At 41.9% G+C, this 27,288-nt stretch overlaps 1 protein-coding gene across 1 annotated transcript in view; it reads right to left on the bottom strand.

Annotated features, from left to right (window-relative positions):
* Positions 1–247: 247 nt before the first annotated feature.
* ADARB2 (adenosine deaminase RNA specific B2 (inactive)) overlaps positions 248–27,288 on the bottom strand; it is a 312,866-nt gene continuing 285,825 nt past the window's right edge. The window contains exons 7-10 of the mRNA XM_071734788.1: positions 23,942–24,110; positions 12,134–12,315; positions 5,809–5,987; positions 248–3,629 (exon numbers count right to left, since the gene is read on the bottom strand). Of these exons, the coding sequence (XP_071590889.1) occupies positions 3,453–3,629; positions 5,809–5,987; positions 12,134–12,315; positions 23,942–24,110 (707 nt within the window). The 3' untranslated portion in view covers positions 248–3,452. The remainder of the gene's footprint in view (positions 3,630–5,808; positions 5,988–12,133; positions 12,316–23,941; positions 24,111–27,288) is intronic.

A 27,288-nucleotide genomic window follows, 5' to 3' on the forward strand; every position in this document is an offset into this window, starting at 1 on the left:
CTCAAATTAGAGGTGGACTCAGTTCACTCTTCTTCCAGGGTGAAACTGTTTTCTTCTATGGCTTCTTCTGCACGACTGGGCACATCCATGTCTCAGTACAAGTGTGTGATTTCTAAGATGCATCAAACTATGCCCATGTTACCTGCAGATCTATAGTAGCTGTGTCTAAAAACACATACTACCATTCTAGAGCACATTCAGTTTGGTTGCTAAGCCACAGTGAAAAATGGTCAACAAACAGTGAAAGAACAATTTTACTTGGCATTTTATTCACTTAACAGAAACATTCACTTATCAGGTATCACTGAAGTGCAATTTACAGAACTTAGCAGCAAATTCACATATGTAAATTCAGATTTATTTTCTGTTGTTATCTTTTTCTTTTTTATTTCATTTTTCTTTTTTTTTTTTTTTTTTTTTTTTTTTTTACAAATATTACAAATGTACACCATTAGTACAGTATTGCCATTCACTCATGCGTGTTATGTACAGAATCTTCACTAAACTACTGAGCAAGTTTTCCTTTGCTTCAGGAAATGCTGCATGTACGTCATGTGTGCTTCTGGGATATGGTCCCATCACACTCTATCGCTGCATGTAATGAGAAGAAGTGGACATTTAGGGTCATATTCCACCCTAGTGCAAGCAGGTGTAACCCCATTGCCTTCAGTGAGATCAGCTGATGAACATTTGCAGTGGGAACTCAGTTTAGCCCCCACTACTAAATTCATTCTGGCAGCTGAATCCAGGATTGCATTTATGTAGTTCTTGCAACAGAGGATAATTCAAACCCACAACACTTTTCTTTTTGTCCTTAAAAGTAACCAGGGATGGTGTCTTGTCACAGTAGCTGCAACACCAGCCTGTGGAGCTATATGCATTAGCTGAGCTGATGTCATGCAGGGATGGAGAAGGCTGAATGAGGGCAGGGATATGTACGGGGGAGCTGTTGAGGTCTCTTGTGTGCTAGATAAAGACTAACTTGGAGAGGAAAAGTAGAAGACACTGCTTCCCCCTGCCCTGTGGGTCTCTGCATGACAAACCTTGTCCTCCTCTATTTTCTCTCCCTCAGTGGGAGCAGCTGGAGCCCCTGGGACCACCACTGCCAGCATCACCCATAGCATCTCCTGCACCTCTAGTCATGGGCCTGACCCCTCCCCCCTCCACCTGCCTGTTCCCCCTCTGGGAACCTTTGCCACCCAGATCACACTGGAGGTCTGCACCATTGACAGCTGTGTTAGAGGATGGGAGCTTGTAGAAGTACTGGGAAGTTGTAGAAGGTGCCAAAAATATTCTGAATGTCAATAAGAATAGCTGACAAAGTGGTCAAAGTATTGACAAAGTGCTTACCACAAAATACATCCATGATTGAAATGTCTCAGGTTTTTTGTTGTTTCTTTTTCTTTTTTTTTTTTTTTTTTCTTTTTAACTATTTCTACTCTAAGAATTTTCTTAAAATATTTTTGGTAGTTAATATGGAATGTATTATTTTGCTGAAAAGGTTTCTGGAAGGGGAGAGCTTTATTTTATCTAATTTAAAAATCCTAGTTTATCACAATTGTTTTTATACAAGACACTATAGATACATCTTGTAGTTTATAATCTAAAAATAAAATCTCATCAAAATACTGTAGCTATTCTATTGTGGGCATCAATAAACAATGTATTTACTGTATATGGCTCTCCAAACATGATAAACCCTATACAAAGAGCATCTATCTTTATTGATAGGAACAGTTTCCCGTGTAAAGGAAATTACATGGAAAAATATGAGCCTTGCGTTGTTTGAAAAGTAACTCAGCTTGACAATTCTGAGAAAATACCAAGACAATTATCACAAATCAGTAGCAGCATGTTATATACAGATTTAAAGAGAATCACAGGAATAAAAAGAAAACAGTAGTTATATACTCGCAAATCCTGTCCTTTAAAAACCCAAAAGCTGAAAGAAATATACAGGGCATTTGAAGGTTGGTTCTGCAGTGGGACTGTCAAAGCTCAATTCTCCCATGACTGTGTTTTGTGCATCCTGATGAAATTTGGGATGGTTCAAAAATGAGATTATATCAGACCCAGCTACACTTATGGAGAAAATTTTTTAAACTGTTGGGTGCTACTCATCTCCTAACTAGAAAAAACCACCTGCTTTTCAGGCTGCAGATGAATATGAGTAATAATACTTGGCATGTCCACAAAGCTAGAATCTGAAAACTCTTACATTAAGGCCTTACCCAAGCCTGTAGTTGTATCTTCACTTACATCAGTTGGACTATGTGGGGAGGCAGAGCTAACTGCAAGAATCTGGCTCACAATGTTGCATATGACCAGAGGATTTTGTTCCTGCCAAGTTCCATAGATGTAGAGCAGGTATAATTATCCCCATTTGGCAGATGGAGAAACTGGGGCAGGAATGAACCAAGTATCAGCTGTGAATATTCTCTCCAGTTTGGGGTGTCTTCCTTGTGGCTACACAACCCAGCAAATTCTCAGATGTACAGAACATCCTGAGCTCACACCCACTTAATTTAGAGCACTGGATTCTCACAAGCTTTGAAATCTGAGGCTCTGGGTCCCAGCTCCAGCTGATTTTAGGCAGCTACTTGAAGCTCCAGAGCTGGGGGCATCATCACATTGGTCTTCATGTGCAGCCCCTGCAGAGCTGGGCATCTCTGCAAGCAGCCTAGGGTGGAATCACACTTTTGAAGAGCATCTGCATCCTGGCTGGTGTCTAAGATGTGACAAAATCGGCCTGAATAATTAAAATTTGCACTGTGCAAAACTTGTGGCCAGAACTGAAGACTTTGGGGGAAGTGGTTTGTCCAAGGCGTCAGAGGAAATACGTGTAAAAACCAAGGGAATTCTGATGCTTGGCTTTGTGCTTAGAGCCAGCAGTGGAACACAGTTTACAACTGCTGCATACCTTTGAGATCCAAATTCTTTCTCACAGATTTAGGCAGCTAACAGGAAGATTTTTGCATAGACGTTAGACACCTTTTTTTTGTGGATGATTATGGATGCTCTGAGAGCTGCTGTCATGTCATGTGCCTGGGGTACCTTGCTCACTATTTTCCATTTTTCAGTGATGTCTCTTGCACTGATTGTGTGACAGAAAACAAACTCTGCTTTGGGTTCAGATGGGCAGCTCACTAGCACCTCAGATCAGTAATAATCAACAGCAAGGAACAATGAAAAGCAGAATCTCTGTGGGGGTGGCTGTAATTTGCGCAGGTACATTCTTGGGAAGTGATCATGAAAAAGCAGTTTTCTAAAGTTGAGTTCAGTGCATCGGACACATTTCTAATTATGTATTTCCAATACAGAATTAAAAGCAAATATTCCCATATAGTTTGCTATTAAATCTCAAACCCCTCTGATTCTCTCCACTCGTGCATCCTGCCTCACCTTCTCTCCAGCTGATTTGATCTGGTCATGTAGCAAAGGTGTCAAGTGATTTATACAGTTAGTAGAAACTGATCTTGCTCTGGGGGTTTCTTCACCCAGGTGCCCAGACCAGCTTTCTGAAAAGCTTTAAACAGCTGCTGCTTGACAGACTGGTACGTCTGAGCCACCAGCTTCGCCTCGCTGTACACTGATGGCATCTCTCCATGGCTTGGTGTTCGTGTGCTCAGCTGCAGAACAAAAACCAGGAAAGGGGAAAAAAGAAAAATAATAAAAAAATCAACTGACAAGCCAAAAGAAACAGGAGGCTCCAGTAGCTGTATAATCTTCCCGACTGCATCTCATAAGCAACAAACAAACAAACTAACACTGTGGTTTGAGTGTTTGCTTTTGGTTTAACAATGAAAACACAGGGAAGCAATAAATGCCTGTGACACAGTTTCAAGCCATTGTGAAGAGGAGCAGCATAAACAGCTTTGCCTTGGAGTGGACATAGACAGTAGCAAATCTTGGTGTGCTTTACAAAGGTAAAAAAAAGCCTACTTCTCAGTTATGATGAATTTGAGGAAAAGAAAGGGGAAAGAATATTTTCAAGGAATCTTTAAAGAATATGGTCAGGTTAGCCTGGGAAGCAGAGCAGCTCAGTGCTTCCAAGTGATGCCAAGAGATACAAGAAGGAGGGTGCCCTCCTGCACTCTCCCCTTTTCTCTACTTAGTATGTTATCTTAGGTGCTGTGAACCCTAAACAGGACAGGGCAGAAGCTAGGTGACAAGATTTGTGCTGGTAGGGGAAAACTGGGACTGTGGAGCTGCCCACTGGGAGCTGCCTGGGGAGAGAGTGAGATCTGTCCATGGCCTCTCATCACCCAGAGCACACAGGTGGGAGCCAGCACCCTTCACTTTGCTTAAGAACTAAATAAACAAGCTCCTGTGACCTGCCCAAGGCTTAACAGCACTGAACCAGCAGGCAGGCTTTGACATTACATGAAAGAAACCAATGTCTGGAAAACGCTTCAGGGCAAGCAGACAGGGCTGGACAGAAACTCCAGTGCTTATAAACCAGGGAAATGGTACTGTGTAGGAAAAAGCACTCTCAAAGCACAGCCTTGGGCAGAAAATAATACTGTTTTCCTTCTTTCTAAAGGGAAAGATGCTGAAAGACTGACCAGAGGAAAATACAAAGGCAGAGCCTGAAATGAGCTGAGCTGCTTCAGGTGTCACCATCACACCATAGGCTGTACTGACCCAGCTGGCAAGGTAGGGCGGTGCTGCCAGCTGGGCATCAATGGGCCACAAGCTGTCCTGGCCAGTGGTGTTTCACCTTCAGCTGCCCCTGTGTAGCCCAGATGTAGGCAACAATGATGTTATCAAACTCTTCATTTTGTCAAACGTGCCCTGTTCAGCCATGAGTTGCTTGCTCCTGCTCACCACATCCCCATCCCCTGTTCCATCCAGGTGCAGTTCAGCTCTCCTAGCCATAGTCCTAGCCATAGCCTGCCTTGGGCCCAACTGCTCCCAGGTTTTGTTCCAATGAGAATCCCTCCATTCTGGGGGCAGAAGGAGTGCTTCACACTCCCCTTCCCATGCCACCTGCTAGGCAAGAAATAGGCTGGGACCTGTGCCACTGAACTGTGACTAAGCCCTGGGCATGAAGCCCAGACTGGTCCCTTCTACTCCACCAGGGCTCAAGGTTCCTGCTAGGGAACCACTGCCTGGGTTGGCATGAATTCCAACAGCCTCCTTCTATGGGGTGTCCTGCAGAGCAGAAAAACCCCTTTGGGCTTGTCCTCATACCTCCTCATCTGCCCATCCCTTTGCCTTCCAGAATTACTTTGTTGGTGTAAGTGGCTCCATACTTCTGGGACATCACTGCCTTCTTCTCTTTCACTCACTTCCCAATAGTAAAAAAGATTTCTGTACATAATAGAATAACTTTTTCTTGTCCTCATCTTGTCCATGCTTTACATGTTATCCAGAACAATTCTGGACCAACCTTCTTACCGTAAAATAATAGTCTACTAGTCAGCTAACTTGGGTGAGATGGGAACTCTAAACTCTAGTGGAACAATGAAGTGAGGTAGAAGCCTCCAAGGCAATCAGACTTAACACTCTCTTGGCCTTTGCTCATCTGAGCATGGCTCCATCACCAGGGACAGTCAGAAAACCCATCCCAAAAACTCTCTCCAAACCTGCCTGTAGCCCTTGTCTTTCTCTGGACTCTTGGCTCTCACAGCTAACTCTGCAGGCTCTAATCTCCTTATCCCCTTCCAGGCTCTGCCAGGAGGGACACAGGACACTTGTGGAACCTGCAGCTTCATCACGAGATTGATAAAAAAGAGGGTTGACTCTGAGGGAAGGACCAGCCCACCTCGGGCTGGTGGCATTGTTCTGTCTGTACCTCAGACCTACCTTGCCATGAAGCTTTGCCCACCGAGTGAAGAACATGTGCTTGCAGAGCCGTGAGGGACTCCCACAAGTCCTCTTCCCCGTCATAGCATTGATCACCTCCAGGTCAGTGTTCCCCACAATCCAGTTCACACTGAAGCCGGGAGATTTTCCGGGCTGACGAGCATCAGCGTGGCTAACCCCTGGCAGACAAGGGAGAGAAGGACAGCAGTAACACCCAGTGCTTAAAACCTTCAGAGGCTGCTAACATGTGGCGGGGCATTGTAGAGCATGAAGCAGACACACTGACATTGTGCACTGCACATTTAACTCATGTTGTCACCGTTAGTTAAATGTTACCAGCCTGAGCACCTTACACAGACATAATTCAGCAGTTCCTATAGATCTTTTTCCACCTTGCAGACAAATTTCTGTTAGCCTAAGGAAAACCTTTAGATTGTAGCACCTGGTATTGACAGCAGCATTACAGTTGTGGAGTGAAACCTTCCAGGAAGGCTTTGACAGGGTAACTGGTCTTTAAAAAGTACTAAACAGCGAAGTGCTTTTGTCATGAGTTCCTTGAGGTGAACTTCCTATTGTCCTGTGTATTTATGTGCTCTCTGCTGCTAGGGTCTTTATTGTGACAGGAATTCTGAATTATAGGGAGTACAAACAGGGGATAAGAAAATGTGAAAAACGTTTCATCATCAGAAAGAGTTTATAAGATACAAGCCAACAATGATCTTGTAAACATCACAGAGCTACAGAGAAAACTCTTGCTCCTCACCTTCTGTCTGCCTGAAAGATTCCTACCCTTGTATGGGTGCAACAATCTCGTCAAGAGCTAGTTAGTGTCCTGTGACAACATTTTGGATAGCATTAAGTGAAAAGTATCTTAATTCACTTTAGACAGCAACAATGAAAACGGTTTTGAACACCTGGTTTGACTGCATGACCTTTGTGTCATTCGCACAGATAGTTCTGGACATCTGAACCATATACTGGAATCCTCTGCCTACACAGACAGACCTGGAGTTGTTGCAGCAAGTCCAAAGCAGGGCCAAAAAAAATGATCAGAGGGATAGAGCACTATGAGGAAAGGCTGAGAGTTGGGTTTTTTCCAGCCTGGAGAAGATTCTAGAGAGACCTTTTCAGCCTTTTAATTTTTAAAGGGGGCTTATAAAAAAGATGGGGACAAACTTTTTAGCAGGGCCTGTTGTGATAGGACAAGGGATGATTATTTTAAACTAAAAGGTGGTAGATTTACACTAGACATAGAAAGACATTTTTTACAGTGAGGGTGGTGAAACACCAGAATAGGTTGTCATGGTAGATGCCATATTCATGGAAACATTCAGGATGAGGTTGGAGGGGGCCCTGAGCAATCTGATCTAGTTGAAGATGTTGTTGCTCATTACAGGGGGATTAGACCAGATGACCTTCAAAAGTCCCTTCCAACCCAAACTATTCTCTAAATCTATAATTCTCTGGGTGAGATCTCCCTTGGCTCTAAATCAGATCAGGGCTGCAAGATCAGGTGTGTACATGGGAGTTATTTTTTATCAAGGAAATCCCTGTCTGTTCTTAACCATTTAATGCATTCAAACTTTCCATGACTTCTGTAGCTTTCTCATTTCTTAAACCTAAAACTAGGGAAGGAATATTCTTTGCAAGTAAAAAAGAGGAATAAATAATGTGGTTGGTTTATTTTCCAGAACAGGATAAAGGCAACCAAGTGAATTCTGCTTTGCTCTGTTCATTAATGTTTCTGAGAGCAAAGAATCAACACTAGGCTCTTCCAAGGCAGGAAAAGACAGTGACCTGAAGCTGTTTGAATATTTTGGAGAAAGTGGGCATTGGATGATGTATCTGGAGCCAGCTGTCAATTCCCTTTCTACTAATCTGCTGTGTAGGCCACTAGCCTGCAAACCTGGAACACAAAAGCCACTGTGGTGGCCAGGCAGGTGGGGACTGTGCTGGTGGGCAGGGTCTGGCTGGCACGGCCACTCCAGGACAGGCCAGTGCCAGGGCTGGATCCGTTTCCATGTGTCAGGTCCCACCAGAGCCCCGGCCTAAAGCAGCTCCAGCAACAGCTCCTGGTTTGCACAGCTTGATGAGGAACTGCTTCCATTGCTCCTGAGTGGATGTCAACAGAAAAAGGTCCTTTGCATTTGCTGCTGAAGGACTTCGAAGAATGTTTGCAGAGAGGCAGAAGCACTGATAAGGGCGTTTCAGAGAGGAGGAGATAAAAGAAGACAGATCAAAGCCTGTCCTTTCCAAAGTGCTTCTTCTTGCACCCCGTAGGCATTTGCTGATCTCAGGCAGAACAGGAGGAGATGGGAGCTGGTGGGAACTCGGCATCCATTGCTACATTTAAACATGAGAAGCTTGGCAAGCCCCTGAATAGCAGCAGGGAGAGGTGGAGGGCTGCTAAGGGTGACTTGTGGAGGAGATGCTGCCTCTGCAGGCAGCTTCTGCCTCCTGCCTGGGGCTTCTCAGCATCATAAGAAGCTGGTGGGGGACATTGGCCCTCTGCTCCTTCCAGTGGGGTTAAGGAGGAATCTTCAAGAGCCAGATGTGAATGAGTACACATAAAGAGTGGCCACTGAATTAAAAAAAACCAAATGTGACAACAAAACTACTTTGTGTCGTGGCAAAGCTGGAATTGCAAAAATCAAGCCAGTCACTGGGGCTGAACTCACTACCATGTGTAGAAGAGACGTGCAGCTAACCTCATCCAGGATTGGTAAACACCTTCCTGTTGTATTAATACCTCCTTCAATTTTTTTCCCCTCCTTAAATAACAGATCAGTCTGCATCTAAAACTCCAGTTCACCTAGGCAACAGGATATAAACTGAGAGCATGAAAATCAGATAGCTCTCCAGTGCCATTTAAATGCTTCTGTACAAAACAAGATGCAAACAGATAAAAATCAACAGTTTGACACTATGTACCACTCTTTGTCAAGATAGCATCCAAAAGCTTAGAGGAACTGAGTGCCAAAAATCATGATAGCAAACACCCTGAGTGCAAAGTTGCCACAGGCCACTAAATAAATAAAAATTTGCTGTATAAAACCACAACAAATAAACATGTTGTGAAAACACTGATCAGAGGAAAACAAGAAAAGGCTGCAGGGAGGACACAACAGGCTGTGGGTGCCCATGAGAAGGGGGCTGTAAACCTCTGCCCAGCCTGAGGCTGACCCCTGCCCTTGGTGGCCACTGTGAGTTTGCTCCAGTGCCTGCAAAATCCTCTGGTTTGGCTTTCATGATTTCTCTTCCTGGCTAACATATGTAAGTACATATATTTAGGAATCAGAAGGTATTTTCACATCATTTTCTGAACACAAGAGAAGAGGCTTTAAAGAAAAGAACCATGAGACTCATGACAGATGCAAATATAGAGTCTAGATATATTCTCTGACTACTGTTTTTCATCTTTTTAAAATACTTTTTAAATGTTTTTCTTTAGACAAATAATTTTTCTAATTATATTTGAAAGGTAACACCCAAATAATGTAGACAATTTTTAAATGCAAAACATCTTTGTTAAAACCAACAGAGCAAAGAATACAATAGGAGATTGTAGAAACTGAAAGGAAAAGTCTTTGTACAAATAATATGAACTTGAGTATTGTGGGACATGAACTGAAATCTGTCCTTATTTTCCTCTCCTAGCAAAACCTCATGCCTCTTCAGAATATCCTTTAGAATGCCCTCAGTCTTAAGAAGAAAGGAAATAAAAATGAAACAGAGCTTTTCTTTCTTCTAAAAAATAAGAGTAATCCAAGAGAATGAGTGGATTTCCATCTGGCTGGGACAGGTGTGAGTGGAAAACCTCAAAGAATTTTTTTCTGTGAGGCCATGGAGTTACCTCAGGATCTCTCATCACACCAGTGACTGCTCTTCACTGAAGTGTTTGTGTCATTATGATCAGTGACCAAAGAGTTGGCATCCTCATCATTGAAGGACTCCTGCAATTTGAAGTCCCTGCCTGGCCTGATCTCTGAGGTGAGTGTGGGAGGCAGGGTTGTCTGGCTGAGGCTGCTGAGTCTGGTCTCTGAACCCATTAGCTGTGGCTTTTGCTAGGTGCCCATCTCCTTACACACTGGATATGCTGTTGGCAGTTCTCCAGGTAAGGGAAAGGCAACACAAGCCTCAGTGATGGAAGTTTAAAGCAGTATTGGCTCCCAGGGATTTGTGGGGGTGGGAAGATTACAAATAACATCCTTACAGACAAAACCAATATAGACAGAGGGAGACAGATTCCTCCCACTGCTTCTCCCGGGCTGAAGAAAACTCACAAACACAACTGAAAGCAAAACAAAAGCTTTTTTCCAAACAGAAGACTCTGGGAAGGTGGAAGCTGATATTTAAAGTGACACAAGGGCCCCTCTGATGCATTTCTAACTCTCTGGCAATGACTCTTGGACATAACTATACACTTGGGCCAAATACGAACCATTACTTTTATTCTGCAAGGCCAACCCAGCAAAGCAAAAGCTGTTCTGTGTTTAAATCTTGTACTGAATCACTTGTTTTCAGACCTCCAGTAGTTCAATAGGGTTTTGCTGTGCATCCTGCAGACACAGTGGAAGTGAGGGTGATTTTGATCTGAATGGACGAATGGACTTCCAGTGGTTTTGGTGAGACACTGGAACAGCTTCTTCTCAGGGAGTCTGCAAATGCCTCATCCTTGGCAGCGGTCAAGGCCAGGCTGTATGGGGCTTTGAGCAACCTGGCCTAGTAGGAGGTGTGTCTGCCTATGTAGGGGTGCTGGGGACCTTTAAGGTCCTTTCCAACCCAACTGTTCTATGATTCTATGATAAGGACTTAGGGCTGCCACACAATGAGATCAGCTTCCCCAGTAGGAGATGCAGAGGGTTCTGGCAGATAGAGGAGTGTTGTTGAAATATGGGAGGTTTGGTAAATGGGGAGATTTTTCCTGATCAGCTGCGAGTCCTTTCTTCCCCCTCCCAATGATGTAGTGTGGGAAAGAAGAGTGGGCTGCTTGTGCCCAGTCTGGGCCAGAGCAGGAGGGACAGCAGGGAACATAAGGTGGAGGAGGAGTGTGGAGCAGTTTCCCGCATGCTTGCATATCATGATCTTTGGATAGATGCACTGAAGAGTTAAAAAATGGTGATAAACTGTTCAAATAAAGATAAGCCTTTTGACCAACTCACCTTATAATGTGTACATGCACATCACACTTGTCAGACATACTAAACCACACAGAACCTGAGAATTTCCCCTGTGGCTAAACTATCACTTCTGCTTCAGCCAAACTTATTCTGTCACAAGGACATAGTATATAAAAAAATAAAATAAATAAATAAATTAAAAAAAGAACATGAAATAGAAAAGGAGAACAAAATGGAAAAGGAATAAACCAGTACTCCCCTGACTGAGGAATCTAGAGGGATTTGTAAGGCAATGCTGCACTCTACTAAACTATCCTGACCTTCCAGCTTTGTAACCCTGAAATCGTATTGGTGTCTCGAGGAATCCTTCTGAAGAAAAAGTGTAAGAGCAAAATAAGGGTCTAATACTACTCAAAGCTGGTGGCCCACACCACTCACAAGCTTCATAAGGGTCTGAAGACACTCAATATTTTGTGGGATTTTCCTGGGATGAGGCTGGACAGCTGCTGCCTGGATGGGGTTTAAGGAAGTGGGGGTCAGAGGATGAAGAAGAAAGGACCAGAGAGCTGGGGCAGGGACAAGGAGAAGTGGTAAGGAGAAGTGGTAGCAGTGAAAGCAGCCTAGGAGATAGCTGGCAGGGGTCACATCAGATGGCAGCAATGCCTTCCTGATGTCTGCTGAGCAGGCAGGGTCTCCTGCATGAAAAAAACAACCCTTTTCTTATGTCCATCTGGTCCAAACATGATGAAGGAGCAGGGGCTCTGAGTAAGAGGCACTGGTGGTGGGGCTGCAGGCACAGCACCAGAGGTGTCAGGGCTGGTTCTCCTGGTCCTGCACATTGGTGTGTTCATTGGGTGAGGCACAGTGAGGTGGGAGAGACAGTTAAACCTAAAATTTTCTGAAAATTTCTTCCCTGACTTTCAGAAATGTTTTACTCAAGAATACACTTTTTTTCCACTTTGAGTATTCTTTGAACAGTCAGCCAGTCAGCTTCTATACACTACTGTTATGTGGTAACTGCACATAAAAAAAGATCTGGATTTAAAAGCACCGTTTTCCTCATTCTACAAATTCAAACTCTGCGGGGAAAAAAGAAAGCATGGGCTAATGGTTTACTTACAAACAAGCAAACTTTCCTGTTGGTGATCAGCACAATTAGAGATGGGAGAGGGGCTCATTTGTCTTGCAGGCAGGTGTTTGCTTACCACTGAGAAGCAGCTGATTGCGCCGGTATGAAGCTGGCAGCTGACCAATGTCTTCTATTCTATGGCTCATTACCCGGGAAAGGTGACCAGTGTGATAGAGGCTTCCCACAATGATGCTGTGCAAGTACATGGGTTCGATGAAGGAGCTGAGGAGAGCACCTTGGAGCCCAAGGATGTTCCATCTGGAAAAGAAATTCAGGAGCAATAAAACACATGGGTGGAGGAAGGGGATCAAGAGAGCTGCCCTTGGAAAAACAGCAAAGGCCAGTGTATGGGTTGGAGGAATGAGGGATGGAACCACCCCTGTCTCTGTCCTGTGATGCCTGAAGCACTTCACTGTTGGATTATTGTACACCTGGGACTGATTCCCCCTCTGTGAAGGTTTCAGATTACTGTGATGTCACTGACTTGAAGGATGTATTTCTGTCTTGTGTTATTGCAAATAGAAACCTCCTGTTGAGAGCTATTCTTTATAAAAGCATTTTGTGTTTGACAACCATTCATTTAGCGTGTACTTAACAGAATTTTAATTTCTTTCTGAATCTCTAATTTTGCACTTGCAGTGAATGGTAGAGCTAAAATGATCGCTTTGTAATTCTACCTTTATTTACCATTTGTCATACGTTTATATGATCTAGTTACAGAGCTAAGAAAACACATGAATTGGGTGGCCAAAATTCTCCAAAAAAGTTGTGAATAATTTTTAAAAGCCTCCCAGGCTGACATGTCCTTACACAAACAATCGTGCATATATGAAGACATCGATAAAAATCAAATACTGTTCCTGAAGAGGGGAAAAACAGCTTTTCATCAGTTTGGTTTGTAACTAATAGTTTGACCCGTTCAGAGTGATGGACATATCTCACTTTGTTGATGCCTTAAAATGGTGGTGGAAATACTGGGGCCTTCAGTCTGTTAATGACTGTGAGCCATACTCCTGCTGTTGGATTAGTTGCCAGAACTGTTGTGCCTTTTAATAGCCTACAATTTTTTTCCATCAAGCTAAACAGCATTATCAGAGAATGCTTGCTTTAAATTCTTCAGGGAAGAGGTAGTTGGTAAAAAACCTGGAAAAATTAAAAAGGCAAAAGATGTCATGATGCAGGTACCTCAGCCCATCTAACGAGTTATTCTCCAACACACAAACACTAACAAGCTCTCTTCCGCTTCAATAATATTTTTATATAAGTCGAATGCTGTCAATCTGTTTGAATAGTTTTGAGTTCAGGAGTTCAAACTGAAAACACTTTAGAAAATGTAGTTTTGGAGAGTGAATTTTGGCTCATTAAAAACCAAAAGCCAGTCAACATTCGGAAGTCTGTAGCTGACTGAAGGAAAAGGTAAGAGGTGCCTTCTATTTAAGGCAGCATCGAGTGGCTGCCATGCTAAATAATGTGTTTAAAGCACCATCTCCATCAGCAGCAAGCATTATGTAGCTAATTTCTTACATCATTGTTCTTTTCATTAATTAACATTTCTCAACCGTTAGTGCAATTATTGCAGTGCCTCCATGCTGTATGTCTCTTTTCATGATTAATAAGGAGTCATTATATTTCCCTTTCCTGAAGCAGTCAATTAACACGGAATACTTTCCATTAATTACTGAATGTTTAAAACCAGCATGCTGTACCTGGAGAGCAATCTGCTCTAGGAACCTGTGACACCAATTGCTTTAAAAAGTTCCCTTTAAATTTTATTCCAAAAACACAAGCAATTTAGCTGGCTATATTAATTTGCCTCTGAAGCAGGGCTGTGAATGAGAAACATCTTTTAATCTCATGCAAGAAAAGGCAGCCATCTGGCTGCTGAGGATTTCAGAGTCAGACTCTCCCTGTCTCCCTCTGTAAATGCAGGTCATTAAAGTAATGTGTTCATCTACATAAAACTCAAATGGAATATAAAAGGTAATATTTATATACAAACAGTTTAGTCCCACAATTTAAACAGTCATTGGTTTTTGGAAACATTTACTTTAGTCGATCAGATTTGCATAACTTCATTTGGGGGAAAAAAAAGTGTGGTCATTCCTGCAAATAACATCACTTTTAAAGGAAAGAACTAGATGTGTCTCCGAGTAAATATCTTATCATGATGCAAAATTAATAATGCAAGCTTAAGTAAACGAGCTGACTTCAGCTAACAGTACTATGCCTCCAGCCAGCCTCTGAGGCAAGAAAAAAAAACAATTAGACAGCGATGTTTTTGTCCAGATGGAAATTTGTAAGATATCAGTGTTGTTTCCAGCATTTGACATTTTCTTAAAAAAAAATATTGTGCATTTGTTTGAAGGAGAGAAAAAAGCAGCTAAACAGAAAAACAACATATGTTCAACCATATCTGAATTTTAGCAATATGCACATCACACTCAATAATCTCAGTTTTATCTACAAATATAGAGGATTGTGTTCAGATCATAAATTACAAAGTAATAATTATTATTTAATTTAAATTATTTGCTAGAAACCTGCTTTTTCTTTAGAGATATTTCTCTACCTACTTCTGAATGTGTCCACTTAATTGCATAAAGGGATTTGAATGTCAATGGAATTACATTCATAGAAATCATAGTATAGGCAAGATCAGGTCAACCCCTATGTATTATAAGCATTTCACAAACATTAATTAATGCTCACAGAGTTGCTGTGAGGTAAACCTCCATGGTTATACCCCTGGGGGAACCAAGGCAGACAGGCAGTGTCATTTGCTGATCTGCTGCACTATTTGGAGGCAGAGCTGGAGTCCACGTTGTATCCTTCTGGATACAACAGTTGTTCCTCTACACAGTCCTCTTTTCCCATCCCAAAAGGACACCCAAAAGGCAAGGAAATGTGTATATCTTGCCCATTAGGAAGCATTGCTGATGAATCTCAAAGTTTATTTTGTTAAAGGCTTTTTTAAAAAAAGATATTTTTTCTTGGTCATTATTAAGAGCTTTAAGTCTTACTCACTTGGTTTGTTGTTAACCTCCTGTACCACAGGAGTGAGTTTTGGCTTCAGGGTATAAGTACATATAAGACAACTTGGGTAGAGGGGCCAGACAAAACAACAAGGGAGAAGAAACTTTACAAAGACTTCAGGGCATGAGAGCAAACCCTGCCTGATGTGTATGAGGAGGTGTAAAAAGAGATTTTCTCAGACCCAGACAGCATCCTATGGCAGGAAGAAAAGAGAAATCAGGGAAAGTGCTGACACCAAGTAGGCAGTATTTGTTGGGGAGTGCTTATTAGGTCTTCCTGAGCAATGACAAGGCTGGTGTCTGCCATGGGGGTGGTGGGGAAATGGGCTGAGGGTGATGACACTGCCAACATTTCCTGGGACAACAAAGCAGAATCCATTCAGAGTAGAGGGATGAAAAAGCAGAGAAGGAGCTTTGCTTTCCAGTCTAGTCCATGCTGGGCAAAGTGTTTTGCCATGTTTCATTCTGGAAAGCATCTCTGAGAATGTGCATGAGTCCCACTAAGTCAGCACAAGCCCTTGGAAAATAGGGGCCCTGTGCTGAGCTGGCCAAATGAGACCCTTGCGCTGCTGCCCCTGTCCTTCAGAGCACAGTAAAAGCACATTAATGATGGGGGAATTTTTCATCTACTCATTCTGCTTTTGCACTCTGGGTAAAAAGACCTGTCTGGGAGGGCAGGCAGTAGTTTGCATAAAAAATAGATTTAAGTGACAAATATTTTGGGGAAAGATTTTTATCCTGTGTATTGTTCATCCCTTGACCAACATACATTGGTATGTACTGACTCAGCCCTTTGATACGTGAACTTCTATGTGATTATTTGCAGATGGAGGATATGGAAAGTTCTGTCTGAGCAGCAGCGAAACTATGAATAAGAGTGCTCATTTCTGAAGAAGCTATTTCTCTGTAGCCTCATTTAGGTCCATGAAAGTAGCTGTGTTCCCATCTGTAACAAAGTGCTCTCTTCAAATGTAGCTTTTCAAAATAAAATTATTATTCAGAGCAATGCCGTGTTGCGTTTTGGGTTCTCAATACATCAAAGTGACTTTTTTCGCCATAAGGAAATATGCTGGATCATTCTGAATTTTCCTAATTGTACAAGATTTTAAGGGCTGTTTTCAAGGGCACACATCTCTCTAACAACTTCTATGCTGTGCGCTTTGTAATAACCCTTCCAATAAAGTGAAAATCAACCCACTGCTCCCTTAGTCACAGATCTTATTTAAAAAAGCCAAAATCTTCAGCAAGCAGGATCAATAAAACCAGATGTCTCCCCTTTCCACTTAAACGTGGGAGCTTTTGGTGCTCTAAATGGAAGGAAAGTCTACCTTTCCTTTTGTTCAAACAGCAGATATTACTGCACTGTTTACAAAGACAAAATCCCACGTCCGGTTTTCAATATAAGATAATCCTTCAATAAATATATTTTCTCCTGTTTGTCAATCATGGAAATGCCAGTGACGAGCTGGGAGGCATCCCAGAGCAGGAATCCATCCTTTAATTAGATGCTGTGCTCCCCAGGCCCCTGATGAGGGGTGGGCTGGGGATGAGCCCTTGCTGAGTCCCTACACAGCTCCTGCACCCTGAGCAGCACAAATAGGGATGATAAAAATATTGTGGAAGGGGCCTGGGGGAAAACCTGTGAGGGGTGAAAGTTTGCAGTCCCACGTGGGTCTGCACGTGGCTCCTTGCCCATTGCTGAGACATCTGGAGCCCCCTCTGTGAGTATTTCCAGCACTGGTTTACAGATAGCATTACTCAGAGATAAATCCTCCCATGTTTCTGCCTTGGAAACCCTTAGAAACTGAGATGTGGAGAAATTCATATGATGCTTAAAAACCTCGCAGGAACCTGTGTCCCCCTGCCACTGAAGCTTGGTGAGACCAAAGTGTCTCCTCAGGACCTCTGGAAACCTTGCCCATTAGGAAGCACTGCTGATGAATCTCAAAGTTTATTTTGTTAAAGGCTTTTTTTTAAAAAAAAGATACTTTTTCTTGGTCATTATTAAGAGCTTTAAGTCTTACTCACTTGGTGTGTTGTTAACCTCCCGTACCACAGTTTCTATTACCAATATTTCCAGCTATTCTCCACACAATATAAATTGTTATTCAGGGTGGCCAGTGCTCAGCAGAACACCTGTGGTGATCCTATTTATACAACCATTTATCAATTACTGGTTTGAGAACTGGAACTGGTGCGTTAGTTTTTGATCTGTATTTTAACAGTAGGTGGTTTATATATGTTTTCTGGAACACACTTTGTGGTGAAAGATTGAAATTGAAATCTCAGTCACACAGAAAGAGGTTAAGAGAGAGAACTACAAATCATGTGCACAAATCATCTCTAATTGAAGATCTGGCTGTGCTAATTGATTTTAATTTACATTAATATACAGCCTTTGAAGTAGCTTTTCTTAAGAGTTACCTTGTCAGGCTCAGTCTTCTCTTAAAAATGGCTCTGGTCGACAGGCTAACACTAAAATAGATCTAAGAATGCCAACTTCTAACACTCACTTTCAGTCTTGCATTTTTATATGCTACATTTAAATACAGCTTAATGTGCCAAAACCATCTTGTAAAATGCCACTTCAGAGTCCCACTGCTTACCCTGAAACAATGCCTTATAACTACATAACCTTGCAATACTCTGAACATATTCTGAATAAAGATTCAATAAAGATTCCATAGATTCCTTCCCATTCTCTAGCACACAGGCCCAAATAATCCACAAACCCGAGCCATAGGACAAGAATAGACTTTACTGCAAAGTTTGGAAGTCCTTTGTTACTGTATGTGTCATCTTACAGGCAAGGTATATAATTTAGATGTTCAAGGTCTTATTTAACTTCTGGGCTTAATGTCACTGTTTTTGTGAAGTATCAGGAAGTGGTGGCAAGAAAATACTTTTAACGGTGACCTTTGTAAGAAAACAATTTCAAGGCCACAGCTTACAAAATAAACACTGAATTCTGACTTTTATTTGTTGTATAAATATAGTGTTTGTCAGGACAAATCCTGCATCCTTGCAAAGTACATTTCCCAAGCCTGCACCCTGCAAGAGAAGCTGCAGGTTTCCCCTTCTGACAGTGCACAAGTGCCATGGTTCCTGCTTACACGTATGTCTATACACTATTAGTGTGAGTAGATGTAAGTCTGATGCCCAGAAAGTTGGCAGATGTCCCCAGTAAATCCACCAGCTGGGTAGCCAGAGAGTGGGAACACTCTGCCCAAGCCATAGCTTAAGGTCTCTAGCCCCTTGCTAAGGTCTCTCAGGGAAGAAGGTCTTGGGGAAGAGCAGTGCACTGCAGAACTGTCTCTGAGGGTACACCCAGATAAGAATTAATTTTTAAAACACTCCTTCATGTTGAGTGCTGATACCAAGATCCTCACAATAATATGCATGCACATGATAACAGGTGATGTGTTGACATAGGACCTCTTTATTTTATAGCTGTTATGTTATGTGCTGTGGGCTATGCTGGCTGCCCACTCCCAGCACTATTGCAGTTCTTTGCCAAACCATGGGCACTGGCAATCAATAAACCTTCCTATGCAGCTGCTATATTGGACTGGCTGATGCTAGGAGAAATAATTTCTGAGAGATTTCCTGCATGGAAGAAGAGACCTGGGTGCTGTTGATGAGATGTGTAAACTTGATTAGCATAGAGCAGGAAAGTTTATGTGGAAGGAAGGTATGTGTTGTCAAACTGGGGGAAGGGTGGGCCTAGGGGATGAGCCATGGTGGAAGTAGACTGGTCTGGAGGGCAGACATTGATGCCATACAAAGTCTATGGAAGGGAAGGGGATTTATGACCTCTGTGATAGACTGAATTTCCACTAAAATTCAATCCAAAGGGGTGATGGACTTGAGAAAGAGAAGTGCATAGGTCTTTCGTATTTTGTCCAGTCTTTCATATTTCTTCTGCTGTAGGAGTAAGAAGTAGAGACATTTTTGGATTCTTATTTTATACATGAGTGCATTTGAGGGTGTGAACTATCACCTGCAAGTGTGTGTACATGTACACATTTTGTGTGCTGTGGAAAGCCAGCAGTGTTGTGCAGGGGAGAGGAGAGGCTCAGTGTTGGGCTGTCTGTGTCACTGAAGGAGACACAGGCACAGAAATAGTGTCCCTGTGTGCCCCAGGGCACCAAGAGGGTCCTCCAATCCCACTTCTGCATCTGGTAGGAACCAGAGCATCTCTCAGTCCTTACCTGTGTGAAAATTTCTGAGTGTCCAAGACAGAATGTAGTGCTGAACCTTCCTAATGTTTACTGCATTTGCATCCTCAAAGAGGACCTGAACTCTATATCCTTGTTTTTTAACGGGAATGTGTATGCTTGTGTGCGTGTGGATGTATCTGTGTGCACATCTGTGTATGTATGTGTGTGCATATGCCAATTTTCCTTCAAACATTTCTCTGTTCCTTAACAGCAGCTGCAGAGACTTTAATCAGCAGAAACATTAACCTTGCATTGACCTTCTGATAAGCAAAGGTATTAGCTGCTCTGGTGTCCAGTCTTAGTGTGAGAGAGGGAGATGGAGAGAGGTTTAATTTGGCTCATCGTATGTATGGGTTTGCTGTCACAAAATATCTAAATTCTCATAGGACAGTGATGTCTGTGCTGACATAAAGGGCTTAATACAGGTTATGATTAACACTCAGAAGATGTTAAATGACACAATTTCCCCCCCAAAACAGCTGTTCATTTTCAAAATTATTTTGCTGATGATTCTGTTGCTTTTTCATTAGTGTAGACAGTGTACATTACAGAGGAAAATGGAAGTCGAGGTGTAACTAATGAACTTTAGGCCTAAAGAATGTGATTTAATTCTGAAATCTGTGCCACTGAGGGGCTGAACTCACTTCAGCTGCATTGTGAGACTGGCAGAAGTTGTGAGTGAAAAGCTAATACTCTCTTAGGGTGGGTTATATGGGGATACACAGAGACCAAACTTTAAATTTGTACATATAAATGCATAGCTTTTTTAAAGCCAAAAGGAATCACCAAGATCTAGCTTGACCTCCTTTATAATACAGTCACAGAATGTCACCTCATAATTCCCTGCCTGAGCCAAATAACATGAGTATTCATGCTGGAAGTGTTTGTGCTTAAATTCAGTAAGGGTGTATGTATAATACCAGGTTGTTTATCCTGCAGTCTCAACACAGCCACAGAGCCCAAATAATGCATACCAAGCATCAAATTCTCTCAGAGTTGTGGTGATAGTAATAAAAATTGCTAAATGCCTTTGAATAACAAAAAAATCTGATTAAGCCACTCTCTGCTTATGGCTATCCTGCGAGCAAGAAAGAACATAAATTGTTAGATACATGATTTATAGAATATTATTCATTTTCCTGAGTAACTCTCTCCTTTCTTGGGTCTTTTAAATTCTGATAGTAATATCCTTTGCAAATAATGCAAAATTATGTATATTTTAGCAGCTACTGGCTAGGTTCTCAAGAGGAAACATTCTCTAATAGCCCAGTGCACCTGGGGGGCTTTTACAAGCAATAAAATCCAAAATTGACAAGACATATTTTTTTTGTCAAATCTCAGTTACATAAACATGAATTTCACCTCTAGAGATTTTTTTTCTCATTGTGAGACAAGTCCAGATGATGTGCAAGCAGATTCCTGCATCCTGCAGGCACTTGAAGTGTCAACTGTCTACGTGGTAGAGCAAATATTTGGAGTCTGAAGTGTGGCACAAAAATCATCTGCTCATCTCTTCTGTGGGGGTGGGAGCAGGGAAAGGGCCCTCATGCAGCAAACTACTTGTCCACTGAGCTCTTTTCCTTCCTGTACTTGTTATGGCCAGAGGCAAAGAAGGTAGAAAGCAGACCCATATGTGCTGAATAAACCTATTTCCCCCCCTTAGAGGCTAGGTTAATAAGGACAAAAATTGATCATAGATCATATTTTGGGTGCTAAATTGAATTTTGAGATAAATTTTAATGAAGATGCTCTATCCAAACATTTTCTCACCAACCTTTGCCAAGCTCTACACAAAATTTATAATATCTAAAAACCTCCAGCAATGTTGTCCCTGGTGACCGGCCCTGAGGGTATTGTCTTATTTTCTGCCACGCAATACATTTTTTCTTTAATGTTTTCTGCATCATTGGTGCTTTATTTTGACTAGCACAGTGATTACTAAACTAGAATTTGTGAATCCAGCTGCAGTCATGTCACAAACATATGTAATTAGGAGCCTGGTGGAAATAAAATTTAAATAAAATGTGACCATGAGAAAAAAAGGAAGGGAAAGACATGACCTCTAAGGGCAGCCAGGGTTGGGAACATCTCTAAACTGCCTTGGGCAGTGTCTCCAGAAGTTTTCAGACCCTTCACTATGGTACATGCCATGGCAATGTCCCCAGCACTGTACAGATTCCAATTGCCTTTCCCTTTTGAATGGGAAGCTTTTTTACATTCAACTCCCTCTCTTTACTTATTAACTTTGAATTTTTCCCCTCAAAATCGCTGTTTGGGCCCTTTATCTGGTTTCCAGGCACTGGACCTGCCCACACCAGACCCACATGATAATTCTATGATAATTTCCCATGTCTGTTCTTCCCCTTTTTTAGGAATGACCATTCCCTCTTCCTTGAAACTCTAAGACTTCATCAATTTCTGAATCTACATGCTTACTTGATTTCTCTTCATTTTACAATTCAGCATTTGGTACCAGAGCTCTTAACCTGACTAAGGAGCCCATAGTGCTTGGACGTGTCATGTTTTGTGGTGGTACAGAGGGGAGTTTTCCTGTGCCAGCTGACAGCAGATCTGCTGGGAGAAACATGGGAATAGTAAATTTGCAAGATGATGCAGTAGGAAAAGCCAACTGGACTGGGGACTACTGAGCCACTGTAAAATAAAACCATAAACTGAACTACTGGAACTCTATGGCTTTTGGGAACTTTAACTGAGGTATTGGCACAGGCTTGCACTGCTCTCAGCACAGCAACCCTTCAGCTGGAGCTGTCATTGCATGCAGGGCTCTTTGCTCCACAAAATGCTCTTGCCATGCAGTGCAAGATGCAAATATCCAAATTTCTGAAGCATTTGCAATGCCACACCACTACCACTGTTCCTACAAATGTAACTTTTCCTACCCCTTTTCTTAGCCTCACAGTTTTTAACTGTCCCTGCTGAGTGTAATAATTTGCTGTTCAGAGCAGGGAATAATGATTACTGATATAATTTTTATTTTATTATTTTTTTTTGTCTAGGAAAATCTTATGCCTATCTGAGTTACAGTGAAAATAAATACTAAGAATGGCAATAATTTATACGATATTGCAAGAATAGTATCAAAGATGAGATCTGCATGATCTTTTTTATTTTGGAGAAACATTGTGGTAGATTCTTTCTCTCTTCACAGACCTCAATGCTCTTTCGATGTGTGGCAACAAGGGAAGGATTCACTGCAAGTGCTTAGCAGATGCTCTTGGAAAAAACCCAAATTCTGAGGCTGGGCATTACATTCAGCATCCCCATCAATAGCAAATGTAATACTGTTTGCAAAGCTAATGTTTAGTTCACTGGGTAATGACATTCAAAACCACAGAGAGCACGATATTTCCATCCTCTAGCTGAAATTTGTTTAGCTTTTTGAGTCCATATGAGTCTGAATTTGGAAAACCCAATTGTATCTAAAAAGAGTACAGGAGATCCACTGGAAACAGCTTGGGTTTTCTGTTATCTCTTTATGAACACATGAAAACATTATAGCAGAAGTTGCTCTTTATCCTTCATGCAAACACAACAGTTGTGACGATTACACTTAGCAAAGGGTGGATTTTTTGAGTCTGTCTGTATTACCATTTGCTGGTTCACTCACACATGTTTTCTGCCAAAATGCCAGGCTTTGCTAAGCCTACAGACTCATTTAACTTCAGTAGGTCATCTGGTTAAAGATAAGAGCAGAATTTATGCATTTGCATTAAACAAAAGCCTTATGCTTTTTTGAAACATTATGTTTATATTGGCCTTTAATAACTGGGCCTGATTCTTGGCTGATGCTATTCAACTGACTTCTCTGCTGATATTTCAGCAGAGAATTTGGCCATAAAATATACATCTTTATAGATGTAATGTATTTTACATGTTAAGCTGTATCTATCACTAATGCATATAAAATATAAATATAACTATGAGCATAAATATACATGCACATATAGATATATACTAATAATATAAGTATGCATCCAAACACATACTGTTTTCATTTTCCAGCCGTCATGTGCTGCTGGTTAGTGCTGTAAATTGAGAATGGCAAATGTGTTTACATTCTATCTGCCACCATGGAATAATTGTGAAAGATTTAGTAAACATCAGTTATTCTGCTTAGAAGTATACATTGTATTTACAGGAAAGAGAAGAAAGTCATACAAGGGGCTGTGACATGAGAGTTCAGCAATGACTTTCAAAACAGTAGAAATACTCCTAGCAGCTTTTAGGGCATTTTATCCAACAGGGTGCAGACGAGCTATGTTTATCTCCATGATGGTTGGTTTGCAAGTTTTGGGGTAAATGATCCAATAAGAGCAGAGTGGATGTATTTTACTTCCACACTGAAATTCTATTGGCAAAAGTGCTGCAAAGACAGTTTATATTTTTGTCACACTGTAAAAAGCAACTAACGACCCATGGAGAATTTGGGAAAATGTCCTATTTACATTCCATCCTATTTATATGGTCTGTTTTTGCATACAAAGGAGGTTTTTGTTTCCACAGGGTTTGTCAGCACCTGCTAGATATTCCTCCCCAGTAGCCGCAGTCCTCTGTGGCATCAAAATCCATTTCCACATGTAAAGAGTTTTGCACTGTATATTCATCAGGTACCTGGCAATTTTGTCTGTACAGGACATGGTGATGAGCTGCTCCCCCAGCAACACCCCGTCCCACGTCTGAGCTGCGTTGTGGCACCGGACGGGTATGGTTCCTTCTCCAGACTCAATCTTTGTTCGGAGGTGTCCACGGTATTTTTTCACTATGTGCTTGCTGCTGTTCACTGGGAAAAACAAACACAGGAATGGAAATAATTGAGGTTTTTTTAGAAAGAAACCGAGAGGCTGTGTTGATGTAGCTTGCATTTGCAGAGCCACCTGTGGAGGTCCCTTAAACTGGATGCAAAATTGAATGAGATTACAGCCCAAGAAAGGAGCACAATGGCAAAAAGTATGTGCTTCACACAGCACACACTTAGCTCATATTCCCTTTGATATTTAAGAAGTACAACAGTGCTCTGCTGCTTTTGTTTTGTTTTGTTTTTTTTTTTTTAAGAAACTGACAATTCCTTGTTTCTAACCCTTGCTTATAAGACTGAGCTGTGCCAGGGGAATAGCTGGAAAACCTCAGTTCAATGAGTGTGATCAAAGACTCACCTGCCTGACCTACTGCAGTCCAATACTCTAGTGTGATATTCAGTAGCATTTGCTGAATAATTTCACAACTAAGGTTCTGGTTTGTTATGGAATTTCACTGAAAACTATCAAAAGCTGACATTTTAAGATTTAGATCAAAAGCAAATAAAAACTTGGTAGTTATTACTGCTTGCTTAAATTCTTTCTATATTCTCCCTGAAGGGAGGTACCCTCCTGCCTTGTCTCATACTGGTATCTTTTATGTCTTTGCCATCCATCACTTCAGTGATATTATATATCTGAGTGCAAGGCAGCTGCTGCTGGGGTGGTGCAGGGCAATCAGCTAAGGCACTTGTCCTGCCCTGCAGTGAACTTCACTCAGTCCTGCAGATATGCAGTAAGTGCATGAGATAATGAGTTTTATAAAGTACTTCACTTTCATTTTTATGAAAAGAGAAAATCTGAAGTTCATTATCAAAATCACTTTTATATTGCTGTTCTTTTACAAGAACAAGAAAATTCTCTGGGTTTGCTCACTGCCTTACCCTCAGGAGATTTCACTGTAGAACTCTGCCATGAAGCAGACCTTTCACAATTTCCCTCCAGCACAAAGGAAGAATAATAAAAGATGGTACATGATGGTGTTTGCTTTCAAGGAAAATGAGTGCTGCTTCTACACACATGACACTTTTGCCCATCCTTCCAGATGTTTTGTGTATTTTTCCATGGCCTGCCCTGCAGCTGGACCAGAAATCTGCCTGTGAAGGTGATGGTCCTCAGCAGGTTATGGGCCTGCCTGGGTTCCTGGCTCTGAGGAACACAGAGGTGACCCAGGTTGCAGTGCTGATCGAACCCTGTCCATGAGCAGCTGCCTCTGTGCAAGCTCCACAGCCACTTACTCTCTCCCTCTCATTTTTTAGCATCTTTCTTTTCATGACCACTGCCTGTGCTGCGAGCTCTTGGGGAAGCAATTGATTGACTTTGGCTGCTGACAATGGACGGGTTACAAAATGGGAAAATAAATCACTTTGGCCCACTGGGATTAGCAGAGGCAGCAAATATATGTAGAACAGTGGAATCAGATGAGACCTGCCAGCAGGTGGGTGGCTGAGCGCCCTCTGATCCTTGCCTCTTGGCTTTTATCTTGCTTTTTTAAAATTTAAGATGAGGAGGTATATGCCAGCACTGGGCTGGACCAGGTATCAGTTGGATCAGCTGGCCATGGTCAAAATCAGTTCCCATTCAAACACAGGTTCCATCATATCCAAAATGTTTGCAAATAATGGATGGTTTGTTTATGCAGCTTCAGGAACAGAGTTTGAGGAAGAGTGGTTATTGCACTGTCAACCCCCTCAGCAGCAATCTCCCCGTGGGGGTCAGGGGGTTCCTGTGTCACAGAGCTCCTGACAAACTGGTTGTGCTGCAACACTGAAGTAAACACCAGACTTGGAGTACTGTGGATTCTTAAACTTGAGTTCTGAGGGAAACTGCAAAGACCCAATAGGCAGACAAAAAATTCAATAAGCAAAAATGCAAAAGTCTCAGAATTGTCTCAGATTTCAGATCCCTCTCCCCTGAAATTGCTGGGATTTGCCAACACCATTTTCATGGTCACGTGTGCTGGTCCTTTTCACATACCTCTTGTCCAGGGTGCCTCCTGAAGTACTGACCAGGGGTTTTTTTTTTTGGATGGGATTAGCTCTCTGGGAACTGGACTGTATTTTTCTTGGGACTCATGGGAAACGTTTAAAAAAAATTTAAGCAGTGGTGAGCAGGATTTTTTATTAGTAAATTACAGAATCATGGAGAATATACTGCAGAATTCAGACAAAAAAAAGATGAAAAGTGATCACTTCTGCTTAGCAAACACATTTAACTGAGTAACAGCAAGAAATATATAGCAAAAACACTGAGAACAGATAGCACAGCAGAGCTAGATCTCTGCCAGGGAAGCAGTGAACAGTGACTCAAGAGGCTATTGATCTTTCAGCTGGAAGAAAGTTTGACTTTAAGCAAATCAGTTCTCTTTTTCTAAGCTGTCCTGCAGGTATAATGAACATAATGGTGCTTCCCTCTTCTGCATATTCGTTTAAAGGCACTGGTTAAAAACACTTTATGAAAAACAGATGTTATTCTTTCAGCAGAGATCTACCACAGGAGTCCACCTGCTGGAACTCCCCCAGGAAAAACCTCAAAATTTATTGTTTCTTTCTCCGTTTTTTTTTTTCTTTAGATGCATATTTTCTCTTGCTACAGCTTTCTTTCCCTATTTCTCACCTATCTCTCTGTTCCTCTCACTTTCTCAGCTCCTGCTCTGATTTTACCCATCAGTGCATTTGTCCCCTGAATTACTCTTTCAGGCAGTTCACCATCCTGATAAGCCTACATTTTGCACATGTGCAAAGGGACATGGAACTGCTAGGGAATTTTGGTGAGATGAGCAGCCCATCATTTATGTGACTTTGATTTCATTATGTAAATATTACCTTGTGAGGGGCAAAGCATCCAACGATGCTGACAGAAATAAGGGGAAGAAAATCAGCAGCCCTGAAAACAAGTTGAGCATTTGGGGAATTTAAAACAGAGGCCACCAGTTTGGGAAGAAAGTGATTCAAAGCACTTCTGTGAGTTTGGAGGAGGGCTCTGCTTGCTTGATTTTTTGATCGATTTGATCTTCTCAGTTTCCCTCAGGACTAGAGGGAATGTACTGTATGTCTGGCTGTTATTACATCGTCTCAGCCCTGGTTCACAAGTCAAAGAAACTGATTAATAAAATTTTTTAAAGCGTTTAGGAAGTGTGTGCAAGTGCACAGATCATCACAGTTT

The sequence above is a fragment of the Heliangelus exortis genome, chromosome 2 (assembly GCF_036169615.1).
Source record: "Heliangelus exortis chromosome 2, bHelExo1.hap1, whole genome shotgun sequence".
NCBI lineage: Eukaryota > Metazoa > Chordata > Aves > Apodiformes > Trochilidae > Heliangelus > Heliangelus exortis.